General features: G+C 34.4%; 1 protein-coding gene across 7 annotated transcripts in view; it reads right to left on the minus strand.

Moving 5' to 3' along the window:
• CCSER2 (coiled-coil serine rich protein 2) overlaps nucleotides 1-21,559 on the minus strand; it is a 75,914-nt gene that overhangs the window by 17,397 nt on the left and 36,958 nt on the right. For all 7 annotated transcript variants that reach the window (XM_030030024.2, XM_030030022.2, XM_030030023.2 and 4 more), the window contains 5 exons: nucleotides 18,878-19,040; nucleotides 18,048-18,243; nucleotides 8,671-8,754; nucleotides 6,733-6,819; nucleotides 5,019-5,117 (listed from right to left, as the gene is read on the minus strand). In XM_030030024.2, the coding sequence (XP_029885884.1) occupies nucleotides 5,019-5,117; nucleotides 6,733-6,819; nucleotides 8,671-8,754; nucleotides 18,048-18,243; nucleotides 18,878-19,040 (629 nt within the window). The remainder of the gene's footprint in view (nucleotides 1-5,018; nucleotides 5,118-6,732; nucleotides 6,820-8,670; nucleotides 8,755-18,047; nucleotides 18,244-18,877; nucleotides 19,041-21,559) is intronic.

Genomic DNA, 21,559 nt, shown 5'->3' on the forward strand with positions numbered 1-21,559 from the left:
GAAAAGGACAAGAGAAATATCTGTAAGCTATTGCTGCACAGTAATTTTAGGCCAACAGCCAAATATTCTGGCTCTTTTCCCAAGGATACACCAACATCCAAAACTGCTACTGCTTTAAAGAGTCTTTTCTGCTGCAGAAACACAAATACAGAAAAGATCCATTTTTATCCATAAAGCTGGAGCCTTTGCGCACTTCCAAGAAGAGATGATTTTTCCTGCGTCTCACCTAGCATTGCTAGTTGTATCGCACAAATTCAGAGCTCCACATCATGAACAAAATTAGAATGACATACTTCAAGTATCAGTGCAAACAAAACCTTGTTGCAGCAGTCTCCTCTTACTAGCCTAGCACCCAGAAAGAGATTATGACCAAGCTGTTCTGACATGCAATAGTCTTTTTGAAAGTATTCACGTCAAAAAAAAAAAACCCAATCTTATGTGCTGGTTTACAGTAAAGCAACAAGAATTGCCTGTGAAAGGTTTAAAGGACCTCTCTTCTGCATATCTGCCTACATATTATTTACCGTCACTGTAACAGTGCAAGAAACAGATGCACAACACGACTATCTAGTCCAGCTACAGTCTGTCTCACCAAGAATGTACGTTATAACAGATCAGCAAGCAAACAGCAGAGTAGTGGACAACAAGAAAAACCTAAGCTGAAAGCGAAGATAAACACTAATATAGTGACTAGGCTTCAAAACTTGGAAGTTTAAATTCATAGTTGCAGAAGCAAAGCATATAGGAAGTTTAAGGCTAAGATGGAAGGAGATTTAAAAAAAAAAAAAAAAAAAGATGACAGTACACAAAGACAGCTGAAGTATTACAAAGGTTCATCAAAACGATTTATGTGAAAGGCTTTGGAATGACAAACTGGAACAATACTCAGATGGAAGGCAAAGATTATCTCAGTGCAGAAGTAGAGAAGAGATGTAGCAAAGAACAAGAATATGCATGCTCCCATGCAAAATGAGGGGTTTTGGTGTCATTTTACCAGAGACAAGAATGAACTTGTATACAGATTTAGGATGCAAAGCTTATTCTCAACACTGTGTACTGCTCTGATACCAAGGAGAAAAATCAGCTTTTACTGTACGCTACCTACTGTTGCAGGGCATCAAGAACCAGGAGGAATTGTGTTACGCTAAGGAACTGGACCTCAGGGGTCAGAATCTTTTACAAACATCTTCAAATTCAGGATTTTGTAGTTTGCTTACTTGTCTTTTACTTCTCAGCATGTGCAAACATCCTTTCCAGTTCAAGAAGCCAAATAATTTGTCAACATAAACTTGACATTTAACCCCTCTACCCTCAAAATCTTAAAAATAATATAAATATTTAGTTTTACAGAAACAATGCTGCAAAGCCTGCAAGACAACTGTGGCAATGGATGTTCATGTTTTTCTTCTTTGTAAGCTGTGTCCATCAACATTAATTTCTTCAGGTAATTTTACGTTCAATATCTTCTCCCAGGTTTTGGTTTTTTCTTCCATGATAATTACATGATAGACATAAATTAACTGGAACTGAATTCTGTGTAAGAGATCTATAAGAAATACTTCTAGAAACGTCATGGTCTACCCTGTCAGTGAATACTTGTACAAGCCTTTATCCTGAGGATGGCTAACCAAAAATAATGTTTCCCTCTAAGTTATCATTGTTTATACAAACAGTCAGAAATTACTTAAAGTTTTGAACATATTGTTAGAACACTACTTACAAGAAATACCATGTAACAGACACAGTAGCAAGACACCTATTAAATCTCAATATGCCCAATTTTCAAAACATTTATTTTCAGCCACTAGGTTTCATTACATGAGTATTAAGTTCCAAGGATTAACCTAAAAGTTACATAGCTTCCATTTATGTACATATTTACCTCTAAATAGGAAAAAAACCCTAAAAGTATTTTCAAAAACTGTGGTCCCTGAAGAGAATAACACCAGACAAATTTATAATCACATCAGGATAGGCCATTTTCTAGAAATATCTGGTAATAATGAAAGAAAGAAACAGATAAGAACATGAATTTTTAAAAAGAGTATGTGTAATGATATCCAGTTGTCTACTTACTGGGAGAACCATGAAGTAATCAGAAATACTAGCTATTTCAAATGGACAGTAGAACCACAATAAATTGCTGCAATTCATATGGTCTTAAATTCCTAACTGAAATCTTTTAATAGCTGATTTCCACTCTCACTGTTTCCTAGTTAATTCTAGCATCTATTCTTTATGAAACACTGCATTAACAATGATTGTTAAGCATGTTTCTGGAAGCATTTGAAGTATTTCTTGAAACAGTAAATTACTGTGCATTCCTACACTATTATTTACACTTCAGGAATCAACACATAGTATCAGTTCTGCTAGAATTTGTAAACTGTCAGAATAATCTTGAAAGTTACGATAACCAAACTACAGTAACTTCCTGATATTCACCATCATTTAAAGTGACTGGCAGGTCAACACTTATGGAAAAAATTACATAGTTCAATATTCATCAACTTTGATAACTATTACCAAGCTTAAAGAAACAAAAAAGCTTATATACCTCAAAGGAGCTATTCTCTCATTGCCAAGACTTCAATTATAATTTGGTTTTAAAAAAATATAGTCTATATAAAACTTCATAATTTCATACACTTTGACTACATTTCATGATTCATACCACATTTAGGACCAATAAACCTGATTTCTCCCAGCCTGCACTCTCAGTTCAAGACCTTTATATTAAATTGAACAGGAATGTTAATAGAGCAAAACAATTATTTTCCTTAAGACTTTTATTTTTTTTAGTAAGAATATATTTTACTCAGGTGTCTCCTGCTGTTTCCATTTATTGTACTCCTACCTCAAGAAAATAGAGTCAACTGTCTTTCCTTTCTATTGCAAGCGACATTTTATGTCCTTGGGTTCCAGTTCAACAATGATTTCATGCCAAGGTTTTTTTCTACATTTATACTTCTATTAAGTCACGCAAGGAAGCATACAAATGCATGTGAGCAGAGGAACTATTAAACCAGAAAGTTGAGGTCTTATCATTAGAACTGAAACTTGGCTACAACACCAAGACTATTGTCTTCCTTTAAGAAAACCCACATTAAGGAGCTCCTATCAATTTCTGTTTGTTTACAGAAAGCCTATAACTTACAAATATGCAAATGAGAAGACATTTAAAAAAACCTCACACATTCTGCCCAAAACTCTTCAGCTATCGTTTACGAATAAAAGCTCCTGAAAAGCAGTATATTTTGAAAATTTGACAAGACTTCATGAATATTCCTAATTCCTCTATCAATTTTCATGAGAAACTTCACATGTAGATAAAAACAGAGATGTTTATAATGCGCATCTAATGTTCATATGCCTACACACATATATATGTGTATCATGTATGTATATGTATACATATATCCACACACATACACACATCCAACCATGAATACAGCAGAGATCTGCAGAGATCTTTTTTTTTTTCTTTTAAAAAAAGATACTCTCCCTTAACCTGAACTTCCTCATGACAATAAAGTGTCTTTTTGAACAAAACTAGTGAATAACTTAAAAGAAACATACCGACCAACCTAACCAAAACAGACAATTGGGCTAAATGACTCTGTTTACCTAAAATATCAACTCACATTGCCCATCTTCTCCAATATCTTTGTCTTATCAATTAATACCACAGGTTGCTCAAACTAAAGCTTCTGTAGTTAGCAACTAACTTCCAATGGTTACTAATCTGTTTCTGAATTTATGTGGAAAATGAGATAGGAAAAAAAGGAACATGGAAACAACAACAGCCACTAACCTAGTAATAGTATCAATGCAGAAAAACATCAGGTGAACATCACATATGAAATTAAAACTTGGGAAAAAGAAAGAATACAAGAGTTCCAAAGTAACCGGAAAAGAGAAGCAAATGGGATAAACAAAGACATTACACATACATTCTGGAACAGAAGTATCAGAGCAAACTAAAAGCTACTTAAGGTTATGATCTTCTTACATTGAGTCCTTATCAGACAGAAGATGGTTGGAAAGCATGGTCTCAACAGGATAAAGCTGTTTGCTAGCAACTGGTGAACATACAGCATGGTGGTATTTCTATCCTAGCACCATATATTTAAAAGAGTAATTTTAGGATAGCTGGGGTGATTTATCTTTACTACAATCTTCCATCAAGTAACTCAAGGCAGGGTGAAAACAAAGAAAGAAAAAATCTAACCCATTTTTAACCTTTTAAAGAAATCTCTTTGGATTCTCTAGCTAGAGCAGTAGCTTCAAGATCCAAAGACTATTTGCTGGTGACTGACAAAAGCCTTATTTATCAAAGGTAATTCCTTATTATTATATAATATCAAATGTGTTGTCCCTCCTCCATCCTAAATATTCTATTAGTGTTCTATGAAGAATGTAAGTTTTATATAATGGAAGCAAATTTGATCCATGCCACAACACATGGGAAAGAAGATTTCCTTTGTCAAAGTGATTTTCACCCAATAATTTTTATGTGAATAACTTGACTCATTCAAAATGATAAAAATTTTTTAAAAAATTATAAAAAATATTAACTTCTGTTTTTACACTTATGGACTGAAACTGAGGATACACTGTTGCTTTTCCTCAACAAATGTGAGGACATCAACAATGAAACTTTAACCAGGAAGAAAACCAAATACAGATACCTATGACTTTAGAGTCAGGATAAAGGAAAGCATCTTATGTATGGTTAGGTATACATCTTGAATTGACTAACTTAAATAGTGCAAAGGGTGATTATTTTAAGAGAAGACTTCTAAAGTTCAATTACTTATTTTAAAAGAAAAGTTTGTAATAAATGTTGAAATAAAAGGGTTGCAAAAGAATGCAAGGGTTGCACAGCAGGAAGGATACCACTACATACAGCACAGGATCTCTTAAACAAGGCCAACTCATGTGACAGCAAAAGTAATAAAACTGGGGAATGAAATGCAGAAAGTGATAACCAAGAAGGAATGGCACATTTTACTCACAGAACTCCTCCTCCAGGAGGTTTGTGTAAATTTATCAGCATACGTGCACGTTGCCCCTGTAGGTTTTTGACTGTCTTTCTGGCAGTTACATCTAGTGGCCTTAATCACCCCCAAAAAGAGAAAAAGAAAGGAGAATTTGTTAGAAAATAACTAACTAAGCCTCTTGAAAAGGACAGTCAAGGCCCAGCGTTCAAACATCATGCATTACTTGGCTGTATAGCACAATACTATTAAACTGTAGAAACTGGTATTTACAGTGCTGCACAACCACTTCTTTTCCCAGAGTATACTTAGAAATAATCTAGAATAAATGTTGACTTTTGGAAAGGGTTTTTGATTCACTTAAATTTCTGAAGCACCACATTCTTTAAGTCACCTTTCAACAATTAGAAATATATGTTTTACCCATCTTTACGGCAGAGCTCCTTAGCTGCAACAAAGTTTTCAGTTACTACAGTAATAAGGTATATGACCTAGCAGGGAAGGAAAGATTTACTTCAAGAAATCTGTGAAGGCTGATGGTAAGAGAGAGACAGTGTACTGAAAAATCAACACTTATTGCAAAATACTAATAGACAAGACAGTTTCTTTTGGTATGCTATGATCTGGAATTCTGTTTAAGAAGCAGAGCAGAAAGCCAAATCTTAACCTTCCATTTTTGTTTTCAAGGGAATGATCACATGCTAGACAGGAAGAGGATGAAGACCACAGGTTAGTTTCAGTGCACATATGTACAAAAGCACATGCTAAACATTTCATTAGATATTATAGTCACACAAGACTGTCTCCAGCCACGGTAAGTATGGTGTGCACCTCTTGGCATCTCATCTACCCTACCTTTAAGATCTTGCTGTGGCTTGAAATGGCTTGAAAACATGGGGCTATTTTGTAAGAATTGTCACAGCAGGTGAGTTTACCAGAACCAAAGCAGACATAGGCATGGCAAAATCCAAAGTTAACTTAGAACATGAGCAAAAAGCAAAAAGGCATATGTTACTTTTGCTTGAGGACTTATGTGTCTGCCTGAACCTGACTTATGATGAAAGTACTCCCATAAGTTTTATTTATTTGGCCAATTTAATCTCACTATTCAACATGCTTTGTTTTGATTTGTTTTTTTAAAAAAGAATAAACTTTGAATACTACCTTGCTCAGCTTTAAATTCTATAGTGGAATTCTTTATTAAACTAATGGACAGTAAGGGAAAGGAAAGGGAGAAAAAAAGAACAAAAAAAACTTCAAGCAGAATGGTAAGCCCAATACTTGTTAATTTTTAAAATACTTAATGCTCAAAGTCCCTTATCTTTGTTCATTGTTATTTCTGAACACCTTCTAGAATTTTATGTTCAAAGTGTTTGTTTTGGAAATGAAATATAGTTAACAATCGTATAAACATCCTTGCTTAGTGCCACACATACAAATCATGACTGGCCTACAGAATTACAGATCCCAAGTGTACAGCTGCAAACACACTAGAACATGTAGAATCGGTCTGCTAACTGAACTTTTACAGACCCATGAGTCAGGTGGGTCTAAACAGAACCCAAATCTACCATTGTTATAATGAAAGTGTGTGGGGAAAAAGAAAAAAAAAAAAAAAAAAAAAAAAAAAGTCAGACATCTAGCCCTCAAAGCTTTCATAAGAATTACCTACTGAAGTTACACTCTGCAGTGCACACTTGGGATTTTGTTAAACATTTAGCATTATACTTACAAGTTGATGCTCTAATTGGTTGATTGTTTCATTCTTTTTCTTCAGTTCATCTTTAAGCTGCCTGATCTCATTCAGCAGATCATCCATCTGCAATAGAACAGTGGGCAATACAAGGTTTTCTGTAAGGGCTACACAACCTAAATCAACACCTCTACAGGCCATATTACATCAGACGTTCATGGAGGACTGGCAGTAACACTAGCGCATGCTTTCCTCCTCTTATTCGCGCACTGAGACAGGCTGTAGGCATACAACCTAAAGAGTGAAGAAACTGGACTAGAAGTCTCTTTAAAACACTGAGTTGAGCTGACCCACTAGATTTTCAGGGTAAGTAATCAGCTGCATTTTTGATGCAGTAATTCACCTGTTGTACAAGCAACTGATGTAGATGAACATGCCTAGCCATCAAACACTACCTATACTCCTCTTTATCCAACAACAAAAAATACTGAAGCTTAAAGGTTAACTGAACTGCTATTTAAAAAGCATTAACATAGAATGATAGAAACAGGAAAAAAAAAATTTAGAAACATAAGCATAACTACATTTACTAAATGCAAACAGCACAACTGATTTGAATACATCTTACTAAAAACTGAAGGCCTAAAATAATTATGCAAAGCTCAGAGACTAAAAAAAATTGGTAAATATGCAAGAGTGAATTTTTTAAAGATAATTTTTCATCACAAGGTAATTTTAATGTATTTTATAACTGTGTCATTCCAGCTAGGCTATAAATTAAGGGGCATACTTCCCTTTAGTAGCATACATCTACTACTTCAGTTTCACTGAGGATATTATTAGTTACTGCTTTAGGACAACACTCAGACTGATTTGTTGTGCAATTTTTCAAACCATATGCCAGTATCAATTCAAGAAGTGACAATTCAAAATATCAGTTAAACCTAGCATTTTTTTGTTAGTAAGTTAAAAAGCAATACTTTTTCCCCTAGGAATTAAGACTAAGATTCTAACATTTTGAGGGAGGTGACTGTTGGGACAAGCACAACAAATACATCAGACAACATTTAAAGAGAAAAGAAGGCCTAAATGTTAACAATGTAGAAACTAGGGTTGCTAAAGGGTGATGCATATGGTTCTACAGCTTTGGGAAACCTCTTAAACCCTGAAACCAGGATTTAGACAACCTTCAAACAGGAGTAAGATCGTTAAGCGTTCTTCCCTTTCAAGAAGTATTTATTATTTCATTGTATCTTCAGCAAGCATTGTTCCCCTCCCGTAAGTGCAGGGTTAGCGATCTTTCCATACTGATTTTGCAATAAGAGCCAAGCAATGCTATAAAACCTTACCACTGTAGAAAGCACAACATTACAAGTCTGTGACCATAAAAGATGATCCTTTTTTGGAATATCCATTGCAATTGCTTCTTCCTTTAGTACTCACTCTAAAACAATAAACTCATCTTTGACTTTGTGGGGTTCACATTGTTTTTAAGTTACATGTGCAATACCTCCATTATCTCAGGGAAAACTTACTTTAGATGAAAGATATTTTAAAGTGAAGTCAACAACAAATGTAATAAAACAGCGAGTGATTAAGTATAGTATGATTACACTTCAAAACAAAAATGGTCTTTTCAAATTCTAATGCTTATCAAGCAGGCAAAAAATTTTTGAAAGAAGTTACTCTACAGCTGTGAATTCCCACGACTGCTACAAATACCAAAAGGCAAAGTTATTTTAATTATTTAAACTGTGCTAGCATTTATAAGTATGTATTTTAAAAGGTCAAATAAACCCTTCTATTTTAACAAAACTGAAAAGATGAAGTATATAAACATTTGCTAGGTTTGCATTTCAATAGAAGAAATAAGCAAGCAGCACGACTTCATAGTGACACAGAAGTTTTGGGGTTGTATTTTTTAAACACGAACAGTTTTGTATCCCTTATTCTGTAGAGTAAATCAGTGTCATTTACCTTAAAAGTTGACTCGGGTTCTTGAGGTTCTGGACTTGATGGAACTGAGAGTGGGATGTCCTGGAGTGACACGTTTTCATCATTCTATCAGAGGACAAAACCAAACGAAAAGCTCCAATTACTTGCCAAAACCACTCCCTTGCAAACTTGCTTTCAAGGATGGAGATGCATCATCTCTCTGTGGAACCTGTTACAATGTCTGACCTCTCACCATGAATCTTCCTTTTTTTCCCTGATAGGAAAGCCTCCCTTGCTGCAGCATGTGTACAGTGCCTGAATAAGGGCCATGAACAGCTTCCTTCTCCTCACAAAGCTGTCAGAACAGCTGCAGCTACGTCAAAGTGCGTTGATTTTGCACAAAAATCTGGTAAAAGATGGCCATTGCGTTCAAATGTGTTATATCAGGAAGGAATGGTGATGTTATGTGATTTTAAAAGCTTCATTTCCTTCAGTATCCATTCAAATAATGTCTGAGCAACATCAAAATATGCAGCCAAAATATTTCAGCTAGGAATTCCCAACTAAAAAAGCAACATTTGCTACTGGGTAGACTAATACAAAATTAATTCACAGCGATCAGAACTAAATATCAATCATAAAAACTGGAACCACACAAAAGTATTCTTTCCCCCACCATGACAGCCATGAATTCTGAAATTAACCATAGTGAGTAGAAACAGAAGTAACCATCAAAGATGCCACAAGATGATTGCCTAGATATGTCCTGAAGCACTTACACTCTCAATGACAAAAACACATGCAGCCATTATGTGCAGTACCCTAAACCTGTGGCACTCAACCCTGAAAAGGTTCAGTTAGGTTACAGAGTCAAGTAACAGACTGAACAACTGACACTGTATTCTCGTGATATGTTCTGAGGTTTGTACCATGACGTTATATCCAATCTTAGTGTGACACAGAACTACAGTACAATTACAGTATAGTTATTTTATGGTCATGGAAGATCATAAACCCCATCTCCTTGGTGTAAAAAGATTTATCCCTGCCCCCCCTTCTGTCCCTCTCCTCCATCTGCTACCTTCTTAAAGAAAAAATAAATTAATCTCATACCTTACAGTATTCTCCTTTATTTTTTAGGGTTCTTAGAGAGGAGTTTCTTCACCCAATGACCTCACTGCCTAAGATTGCATTTGTAGAATATAAGAGCAGCATGTCCCAAAACCTGTCTAAAACCACTCTGAGGCTGAGCCAGCAAGTCCCCAAAACCACAAGAGTAAAACAGCAGCTCAAATGCTAAAGATCAATTAAGGGAAAAACCCACAATAGACCCATTTATGTCTGTGAGGTATCTTTTTTGCTTTTTAATCCATAAGAAATATTTCTTATACATTTAACTAAACTGCAGAGAAAAACAATTAAAATTGATGAACTTTTAACTCTTAAATTTTTACTTTTTCCTATAGTCACCAATTACTTGCAGCCAAGACATGCACAACCATCACCAGACTTAAAAGATAAAAATACTAGGAAATATAATAAAATTCCGAATTGCTTTCACCATATTACAGACAGTTAAATTTAATTTCCATCACTTAAATGTAATTTTATATCTTGCAGGTTTTTGGTGGTGTTTTGGTGGGGAGTTTTTGTTTGGTTTTAAACTTCTGGCTTTTTTTTTTTTTTTTTTAAAGACTATTAATTGTGAAAGCAGTCAAATTTCAAGGCTTCTGACTCCTTTAACATAGCAAATTTTCAACTTACACTGTCCCACACACAGTTGTATTCAATTCACAAGTAGCTGCTTGTCCCTTCTAGGCAGATCACCAGGAAGTGACAGGCTGATGAAGCACCAGTTTACAGTCTATGTTATGAACAAGTTCTAAGAGGGTGTTTTGAAGTAATTTGCACAATAATATAATAAAACCCCCAAACATTATTTAATCCAAAACATTTCTAAAATGCTAGGGAAAACAAGCAGCAATTAGAATCACAGAATCATTTACAGATTAACAGATTATATTTTATATTTATCTTATATTCTAAAATTAACAGATTTCATCAACTTTTGTTACTTTAAACAACTATTCAAATAAACACATGCACTCAGAAGAAAAGCTCCTTCAGACTGTCACAGTCATATTTGTGAAGGAGTAATCATGGAATGGAAAAAACGCAAAACAAGACAAACTATTTCAAGCAAAAGTATCTTGCATGGCTTTTAAAAGCTCTATCACTGATGCCTCTGGTATACCTTCTATTCCCATTAAAATGCATGTAAGTGGAGCAATAAAACATTCTACAACAACAGATTAAGACCTAATTGCAACCAAAGTTAGTATGTCACATATTCTTTGGTGGTTTAAATCAAGTACTCCAGTCCTATGCTATACCTGACTAACATTCACTAGCAAAGCAAGAACTAAGTTAATTTGCATCAATTCCCTTACCATTGTCTTAATTATCTTAATACACATAATGAACACAGGGTAACTGAAAAAAAAAAAAAAAAAAATCAGTTTTAACACTATCAGCAGCAACTGAAGCATCCCATTGTGAACATATGCTAGGATTAATCTATAAAATTTTTCTTGTTTTGCTTTTTCTTTCTTGCTCATCATATTGCTAAAATGAGATTGGGAAAGGGGAAATCAGCAGAATAAGGCTATCCATGTAGAAAAAAGAGATTAGAATTAGCAAAACAAATGCAACTGGTTATATGCACATGCTCTTTTTTTGTAGCCTAGAATTTATATGCTAAAATACCATCAAATTTCAGAAACTTGGAGAGAATGTATACTTTTAACCTTTAGGTAAAGTTACAATAAACTTTATAAAGGTATAATCACATTGCAATAGGCAATATAAAAAGTTGCTACGTCTTGATTTTTACCCTACTAACATTTTCATGATAGTAGAATACGTTATTTATTATAGTATAATCACCTCTTCAGAGCAGTTGCACTAGCCTCATTTGTGCCAAATGTAAGAGATGCTTGCAAAAACAAGAACTCAGGATAGTTTGTTAGCCATATAAAAACCAAATACTTCTCAAATGCGTTGAAAAACCACTTCTACTTATAAACATAAGCAGCAACAAAACATTTTAATTTAATTTCCTTAGCAGAAGATTGCTTTTGAAAAATAGCAACATTAAAAGGAAAAAATAGTTGTATTTGTAACTATTTCCAAAATTTAAAGCATTGCAACAAACAACTAAAACCTCATACATTCTGGCAATTCTGGTACAGTTATTTTTAAACATTACTGCCAGTTTAGGCATGAAAATAACCTGCAGTATGTAAACTGCAGAGGACTAATCTTGCAGACATTCACATTTAATTAGTTATGTGGGGATAGTTTTCAGTTATAGATTTTTTTTAACCTGATATAAATTCATATATATATATATATATTTGCATGCAATGTTTAATCAAGAATATGCTCATTTAAAAAACAGTCAAGTAATATGGCAGTGACTGATCATTTAACAGTCCTTTTGTTTCTATGAGTATCAGCAATCCATTTGAATCGCTACCTGTCTACAGTGATTTTCAACTCATTCATATTTACTGGAAAGTTTTTGCTGGACTTAAGTCAACAGCATACACTTCAGCTTTTGGCCAGTTTTGGGCGGTCCCTGTGTAATAAACTGAGGTAATCACATGACGCAAGATATGTTTTAAAGTAGCTTATAAAATTACAGCAAACCTGGAGTGAGAAACCATTACAAAATACCCTAGCAAGACTTAGAAAATTATCCTAAATTTACCAATAGCTACATAAAGGGAACAGGTGGTGGTGGTGGGAAAAAAAAAATCCACACAAATTCCTTTCAAACACTTTTAGAATACTCAAAGACTAAAAGGCTGCTCTGAATTAACCACTTTACACCAACTTTTTGAAGACAAGTGTGAAGAGATATAATTCACCACCTCTCTAACAACATTTTAGTACTTATCAGCATAGTGCCTACACAACAAATCCAGAGGAATCTCTAAAGCTTTACAACCATGACTATCAAAGTAGCCTGATTTCATACTGAATATTATTTCAGCTTCATATTCCTTTGCAAAAGGTATCTGCTGAGAAAATTAATACCGTTTTAGTTTTCTACAAACCAATTGATTTTATTGTTTTAGGACAGATTCAGTGAGAGTTACAGATACAATTTTTAAGTGTACATGTAGGTAACAATCCTTTCTTGCCCGAGTGTTAATATTGTCATGCACCTTATTTCTCTGGGGCAATTAATCTTCCACATGTCAAACATGTTTACATACCCACTCCCAAATGTTGTGGTCTAACTGAAGCACTTGATTATATTCTCAAGTCTGCATCTGTCATTTTTAATCCATCACAAGAACATGAACTAAAGGCTATGGGAATAACCCTCCATCATGGCTGTCACAGGTACACCACGACTCACCCAAATACAAAGAGCCACAAGTTGAAACCCATATTTTTGAGTGACTGTACTTAACATACTCTCATGCCAATATTTTACAAGTGTGAAATCTTCAGTATGAATGACACACAAATCCCTGTGCTTGCTTCACCTTACAAATTCCCAAAGAACTGACTTAGTGCTTTTGGTAAACAGAATACTAAATATTAGTTTTTACTTAGTGACAGATTATTATTATTTATGAAGAAATATATCAGTAATAAAAAATCCTCACTACCTTCCTAACCTATATAATGCTGATTATATACAACAGCAGTTTACCTACTATAGATTGTTGGGCTTTAAGCACTGCAGTATTTCTGCTGATAAACAGTTCAGCAGCTCAAAAATTTGCTTGTATTTTCTTCTATGCTGTCAGCAGTTACATGTTCTCATTTTATGTGCCCCTTTTAAAAAAGAAAAAAATACAGCCAAAAGAAAAGTCAAGCTCCATGACTAAATACATCATATGTTCCAGGGACTATTATTTCAACATTATTAACATGCACCATCTATACAGCATACAGACGCTGCAGCTGTTCTCACGGCCTGTCCTTTCCATCTTCCCTTTTCCCCTTGCTTGCTTTGGGTGATACTACTTGCAGGCTTTAGTTAAAAGCACATGTAAAATAAAGAGAAGTTGTAGAACTTCTGGAAAATCAGAAGAGACAAAGTAACAGGTATTCTCTCTCAGAAGAAATCTCCCATATAGTCTCAGAGGAAGATACAAAGCTCAAAGCTTAAAGACAACAGTTGTTTTCATTATACTAATAGATTTTAAATTCTTCTGTTACAAAAATCAACCCATTAGGAGCAAATGCATTTTCAGCAATTATCTTGTGGTTCCCTAATAGCATAAGCTGTCTTTTAACACACAGGATTTTAAAAGAGTATACTACTAGTAGTATACTAATAATTTCATCTTGAGAATTCTTGCAACATTCCAGCATCTACAGTTCATGAAGAAGTTGGAAAAAGGTAAACAAATGTTTCTAAAGTTTATCAAGATTTATTAAAGTTTTATCAAGGTCTAGCCTTTGATTCCCAAGTCAAAGTTTTTTTCAGTACAAATTACTCATTTGAATAGTCTTTGCTAACAGTATTTTTATAAAGATGCAAACAGAAAATTCACTAAGTGTCCATCACGTAGAGGGTGCTATTCACCTGCTGACTGGCATTTTGAGTGTAGTTTCATTCAAATATCACTACAAACGAGTGTCATACGGTTTCCATTGCCCACAAATGCCATTATAATGGCAGTCCAACAGCTAACCTAACGTTTAAACTTAAAATTTGCTAATTTTATTTGCTATTGTTTGTCAATTTCTTTGGTTCTGTTTCATGCAAGCACAGTTAAGTCACTGAGGTGAACTATTTTGTGGCTAAGAAAGAATAACAATTTTAAGTGCAATTGATGCAACTTAATACATGACACAAAGAAACCTTTGTATTTCATTAATTAAATCCGTTTCTTCCTTGTCTTCAGGCTTCTTATAACAAAGATAAATATCTCTTACAGATCTCACCAGATGCAAGAAGAACAGAACAAATACATACTTCAAATGTATGCAAGTGAGTTACTAGTCTAAAGCCTCAGAAAAAATATATTGGTGCATTTAACAATTTTGCACTACAGACTTCATTTTTTCATTCATACCTCTTAATACAAATGGGCTAATCATATCTGATAAGCTACAATGAAGGTTTGTGCTTAAAAAATAGAATTTCTTTTCCATTCATGAAAGGTGAGTTGAAAAGAAACTTTTTTTATAAAACTTGCCTCCCCCAGAAAAAACGGCTTCACAGTTCTCACAATTCTGTGAACTGCTTCATGCTTCAGTCCTCCTTAAAGTATCAGTAAGTGCTTGTCTGAGATCTCAAAGACAGGGTGCTGGTGAATCATTGCTGCCAGTCTTGAGACAAGTTACTACAGACCATGGTCAATCCTTGCCTAGATAAAGGCTCCAGGGCATCAGAAACAGTACAATTCTTATTTAAATAAGGGTGTTCTAACACATTAGCTCTGTAGCCTCAACCTAGAGCAGCAAGTTTAAGAAATTAACTGAGGTGGAGGAGGAGGAAAGAAGAAATTTTTAAGAACAAAAGAAAACCTATTTACTATTAAGCATGCAAATGAAGTACCTTAGTCAGTGTTTAAGAGGCATTGACATTTATATGTCAATTATTACTAGAGTTAGACTTCCAAAGCATTTTATTCTTGCAATACAAAGTTAGTGCTCCAGTTAAGCATTAAGTAAGAACATTCACCAGTAGTTCAACATCTCCCTGTAAATAATTACAACTGCATGTAGTGCAAGAAGAATGTATGTTTTTCACCCATATAAGCTAGTGTAACATTACTGCAAAATCAGAGAAGGTTTTAGTTACTACAGTGAAAACTAAAAAAAAAACAAAAACAAAAAAACCCCAAAAAACTAAAAAAACCCGCAACTCTCCATGAGATAAACTCCTATTCCTGATTTCACTGTGTGAAGACACAGAAAGATGTCAGTATATGAGGAGTAAGCAGACAGCATGTGTACTGCTGGCATTGTTATCCTAGTCACACGGAGTTCAGAAAAGGCTAGACTACTCAAGTAACTACTTATTTTTCCAAGCAGAACTGGGAACACAACACCAAACCCATGCTGTTGCAGCTATGTTGCTAGTAATATTCAAGATAATTTACACACAGTTATGCGAGCTACAGTCACAGCAATGAATCCAGTATAGCACATTAAGTCTCCCTTGGAATCTGCTAGGTATACTTTCATTACATGCTATGCTCTACAGTAAGCCACACTAGAGTTGATTAGGTAATTGTATAAAATTGAATTTAATTACTATATCTTACTATCTTACCATAACTGTTCCTGTGAGATCTCATGCCTAAAGACCTGACTACAGCTCTGTTTCTACTTATCCAAATTAAATAATATTGCTAAAAGTCATAACTGGAAAAAGGTAACACTTACACATTTAAATGCATAACACAGGTGAAGCAAATGTAAGAACTTCTGCTTCCTTTACTAAAGTTAGTGTTTGAAAGGAGCTGACTTTGTATCTTGCTTTTTACATTTTGTAAGAAGTGGTTTGTCATATGACCTGGACTGAGATCAAGTCCTAGTTCAGTGTTTAGACTGATGAAGTTCATGTAATTGTTTTCAAAATTGTATTTCTGTTCTTTAAAACAAGTAAAAAAGAATTGCAATATTTTTACTCATTTCTGTTAGTATAAAGCTCAATATTGTCAGGAAAGGTTTAACACAAAAAAAAATGAAATGGTATTTCATACAAGTTCTACTCTAATTGTTTAGTAAATAAAGGTAGTAAACATCTAAAGTAGTAGTAAAGGTCCCTCTGTAGCAGGTTAATTTACTTTTACATTACTATTCATATTGTTTGATTAAAAGGCTGGATAATACACAGGAGAGTAAAATAAACATTCAGAAGTTCAGTGATGAGTTTTGGAAGCAGCAAGTCAAAATGGGGCAGTTAGGTCAAGAAAATAGCAAAGTATGCTTGAGAAAGTTTGAAGGGAACAAAAATACTCATCATTACAAAACTCGCTATTACAGGGAGGGAAGTGGAAATGATCAAGCTTTTGGTAAGAGAAGCAGCAAATTTTGAACATCATACATATTAGGAGTAACTATTTCTTCTGTGAGTTTAAGTTTTTTTAAAAAAAACTTAATCTGAGCTACTTGAGGCAAGGTTTGTGTTCTGTAACCTTTTAGAAAAGTCTGGCTAGATAAACTAGATCAAGATTTATAATACAATATTCTGCAGAGCCACACACTATTTGGCTATAACACACATGCCTTTACACAAAACTACACATACACAGATCATCTATCTAGTTGTTTAATTGTCCTTGTGTTAAAGGCATTAAAAGCTCTGGATAAAAAGTTCCCTTCTATCTGATGCATGAGACTTGGGAGGCACAGTTCATGCAGTCCACTACTCAGACATTAGGTTCTAAGAACACATACCTTCCCTATCTGACACTACATTAGTTTTGTTACAATTGTCTTTCTGATTTTGTTGGCAGAAAAACATCTCCAGTATTCTCAGTTACTATAGGAAGCAAATGCTCACATTTCTAAAAGGCACAGTCATACCCTTGAATTAGCCTCAAGGTTGATTTGCTTTTTGTTTTGCTGTGTTTTGGTTTAGTGTCTTACTTTTAGGGCACAAACTTATTTCCATTACATTATCCTGTTAGAAAAGAACAGCAGTAAATCTAGTATTAAAGGGAACATCATACAGATACTTTTCAATGCTAATCTGTATATGCCACCAAAGGAAGTCTCCTGGACTTTTTTTAAGGTAGCAAAGGAATTTTTGTAGCTGAAATGCTGTACTTCTGCCAAGTCATCCAGCAGTTTACCAACTCCCACAATTTGCCAAGTTTTGAGGTGAAATGAAAGAGCTCCTTAAAAGCTTATGACAATTCAGTGATTTCATACACTAGAAAGGTTAAATTTGAGCACTTCCAATACAGATGACCCAGTAGGATTTGTTAAGCTTCTTGACAAAACACACAGAAAAGATGAAAAGAACGAGGAAGACAAAGCCTTAAGAAAAAGCTATTAGCATTGACTTGCTGAATCCAAGTTTGATCAATGGTATCAATATTAATATTTTTTAATTTTTTTTTAAGCCCAGCTTTTTAGTATCTTATTAAATAAAAGCTTGTCCTCACATCCAATGATTTTTTTTTTAATTTAGCATTGTTTCCTCAGAGAAGCAGAATAACAATTTTTAATATTTTTTGCAGTCAGTAAAGGGCTGAAAAAGCAGGAAAAAGTACTATTTTAAACAGCAATAGAAATTGCACACTTTCTTGAATACTGTAATTCAATGTATAAAAGGAAATGACAATAGCCTAATAAGGCCAAACAGAACATTAGCCCATCTAGGCTCACTCTCCAATCTGCTTTAGTGCTTTTTTTCCATTTAAACAGCTCACCTGGTGCAGTAATCTCTTCAGTTTCAGTAACTGAGTTTTTACAGCTGTGCAGTCTTGGACCATGTGCCGAAGGGTCATTTCATCAAGCATCACAGTATTCTCCGGTAAGCCCACCAGCTGTCTAGGAGCCTGGTAAAAATTTGGTGCTCCATAGCTTTCAAAATGACCAATAGGAGATTCTAGGTAGTTTGATCCCCTAAAAAAAATTTTAAAAAATAAAAAACACAGTGATGACAAACTAGAGCTAGAGAGCATTTAGTAAAAAAGAAAGTGTTGTGTAACATGGGCTATGTTCACATACTGTGGCATACAGCAGAAAACAAATCAGAAAATGTCAATGCTATTTCACTTAAATGCTGGGCTTTCCTTCCCACTTGCATTAATATCTCGCAGACTAACTACAATACCCTAAAACCAGTTTGCTCACCAGGATTTCTATAAACTGTCATTCAAGCTAGGCTGTAAGAACTATAGGATTACATTTAATTTAAAAAAAATTGATAAGTAAAAAGATGTCCAAAGTTACAAAATGCAAGCAATTAGACAGTGTAATGTTTTTCCATGGAACATGTATGGTAATTTAGTCAAGCATTTATAATATCATATGAACACAAGTAAATATTTGGATTAAGAACCATGACAGAAACAAAAGTTTTGAAAAGAAATTGTTATAAATCTCAGTGATGCTCCCACTCAGACATGTTATTTATAGACATACAACTATTCTGAAAATGTCTTGTACTCAATATCACTTGAGACCCTTCAGCGCCAAAAGAGATTTCTCATCACAGTATTTTAATTGTTTGGGAGAAAAGAGAGAAGTCCTTTACCTGTTCAAATCATTTTTGCCATGGATATAGTGATCAGTATGGCCAAGATGATAGTGATCCTGTGTATTCCATCGCTGTTGTGGTGCTCTTTTCCAGAATCCTTCCTGATGTTGCCTAGCATTTCTGTCTTGTCTATCATAACGGCTCATATTTTCACATTCCTCTACAGAGTGCATAAAGTAAAAAAAAAAAAAAAAAAAAAAAAATTTTTTTACCTAAGACCTTATAAATAAAATAGTTACTATGTGCTGGTACCAGATACAGTGTAAAATCTGTAGGTTTTTATTTTTTTTTAAACTGATCCAAAAAAGTATGCACTTTAGAACTGTCAAGCAGAATTCTGTAATGATGTCACATTTTTACTAGCATATAAACTTGTTACAAGAATAAGAGTAACCTGTAGCAGAAACTACAGAGTTCAGCCTTAACAGTATTTCCGGTTTAAGTAGAAAATCATTTAGAGGAGGTAGAGCTATGGGGAAGAAAAAAAAATTCCAAAAGTAACATTTTCCTGTCTTTCTTACTGACAGTATTTTCAGGCCTTTAAAAAGTTCAAACAACACACACACACAGAAAGACAAAGTTTTAGTAAAAGGCCAGTACTTCATTCCAAAACAGAACAGCTTCCTTACTTAAAATACATGTATCTCTCAACCTATTCATCTTGTTTGTTTTTCAACTCGAGAGACACTTAATCTTCATTCACCTGGGCAACAAAGCAAACAAAGCAAAAAAAAAAAAAAAAAAAAAAATCTCCAAAAACAGTAACTTCTGCAAAGCAAAGCAGATTCCACCAACTTCTTAAGGGAACAAAAGCTATATTTGGCAACAGCTTGTAAACCACTAGAAACAAAGCCAAAACAACTGCTATCCATGCAGTCAGACACAGCAAAAGAAGTCATAAACTGCTATTCTGCCATCGCACTTTCTCCTTCACTTACCCAAGGAGTTTTTCCTCACATTGTCAGTCCTTTGCTAGGAGAATAACTCTACACAAGAGAGCACTGTTTTATTCGGCTGCCTACTCAGACATAGTTGCGCATAAGACGCTCATAAACAGGGCCTTCCTTCCTGCTTAGTTCCCAGCCTGCGTGTTGCTGGGAAGTGAGCCCAGTTTTACCCTGTGATTTAAAACTGCCATCCTCACTCACTGCATACTTGTTGAGCTAGAACTGTTTCTATAAATAGCGCCCAAGCAGCATCCCAGACTCCAAAGTGAAACAAGGGGAGTTTCTGAGGACCTGGAAAGTCTTAAGAGGCTGACGTCAGTGAAGTCGCACATAGTTACAAAAAAAGCGTTGACAAAAAGTGCTGTTAAATATTATTATAACAACTACACTTATCTAGAATTCAGTTTTTATCACCTAGTTCAGTAACCAAAAAATTAGGTAAGAAAATGAACTTGTTCACCTAAAGTAACAGAAGATTTATTTTCCCTTAGAAGCATCCTTCTACAGCTTATAACATGATAATTCAAGTGGGTCTATTCAAAATAAGCCCTCAATAAGTTTATAAGTAATTTTATTATGATATTTTCAGCTTTGGAAAATGAAATTGAGACACTGAGTAAAGACACATGGATATTAAAGAGTAAATTTCACTTTTTCAGGTGGTCATATTTACTTAAGGGAAAGCCTGGAGGTCGCTTTTGAATTCTTCTTTTCAGATCCTCTTTGCTAAAAATTCGGTGATTTCAAGATAAGAAGCGATTATAGCAGAGATACCCAGTTTATGCCACATCAATTTTATATGGAAACCCAACTTCTAAAAAATGCCAAAAACAACAGTAACTAGCTAATATTGATTTCAAACAGTAAGTTTCTTCTCCTAAATCAGCAGCTTACACAGCAGACTGTCATAGTTACAAAACATATTCCAGCTACACAAACACTATTGATACTTGGCTGCAGAAGTGGGAGTAGATTTAAGTTTATTATATTGATGCAATCAAGAAAGCAGTGAATTAAAAATCATATTTCATTTGTGTCTAGATTAAATGGCAAACATTCACCTTTAAAATGCATGTATTTTTAACTGGTTTTAAATTAGTAATTTGAAATGGAATTACTGATGCAGATGCAGTGCATGTTTTATAAACAAGGAAACTTATGAGAAATTGATCTACCCTTTAAAATCGTTTCTTAGTTTTTCCCAACAGAATTAGAATTACCCTTATTGAAAGAATATCCCCTAGGCTTGGGTTGTTATCCATTCTGGAAAATTAAAATAGTAAAAAATAAAAATTGTACACCTATACGGGCTGAAGAGTTGAATACTGCCACTCTTGTCAATAAGTGCCTTTCACACAAGTACTTTGGAAAACTTATTCTGAGATTTAGATGTTTAAGTACTGCACTTCATATATTAAAACATGATGTGCCATCATTGTGGTAGATGGAAGACTGTGCATTTATTTACTGTTAATATGGCTTCATATCTAACATACACGCAGGAGTCTTCACCTGAAGAACTCACAGGTACTCTCAAAAAACCTGAATTTCCCCAAACTGCAGCAGGCAGCTGAACAGTACAGAAAGTAAGGAAAGCCTTTTCTCTTTCAGTGCCTGTTTATAGAGTGTAGGGCATTACAATGCTCCACATTCAGTGTTTCTGTTCATTTGAAGATATATTAGCCTCCACTGAACTTCGAGGTAAAGTTAATACCCATATTCACATGACAGT

The sequence above is a fragment of the Aquila chrysaetos genome, chromosome 11 (assembly GCF_900496995.4).
Source record: "Aquila chrysaetos chrysaetos chromosome 11, bAquChr1.4, whole genome shotgun sequence".
NCBI classification, from domain to species: Eukaryota; Metazoa; Chordata; class Aves; order Accipitriformes; family Accipitridae; genus Aquila; species Aquila chrysaetos.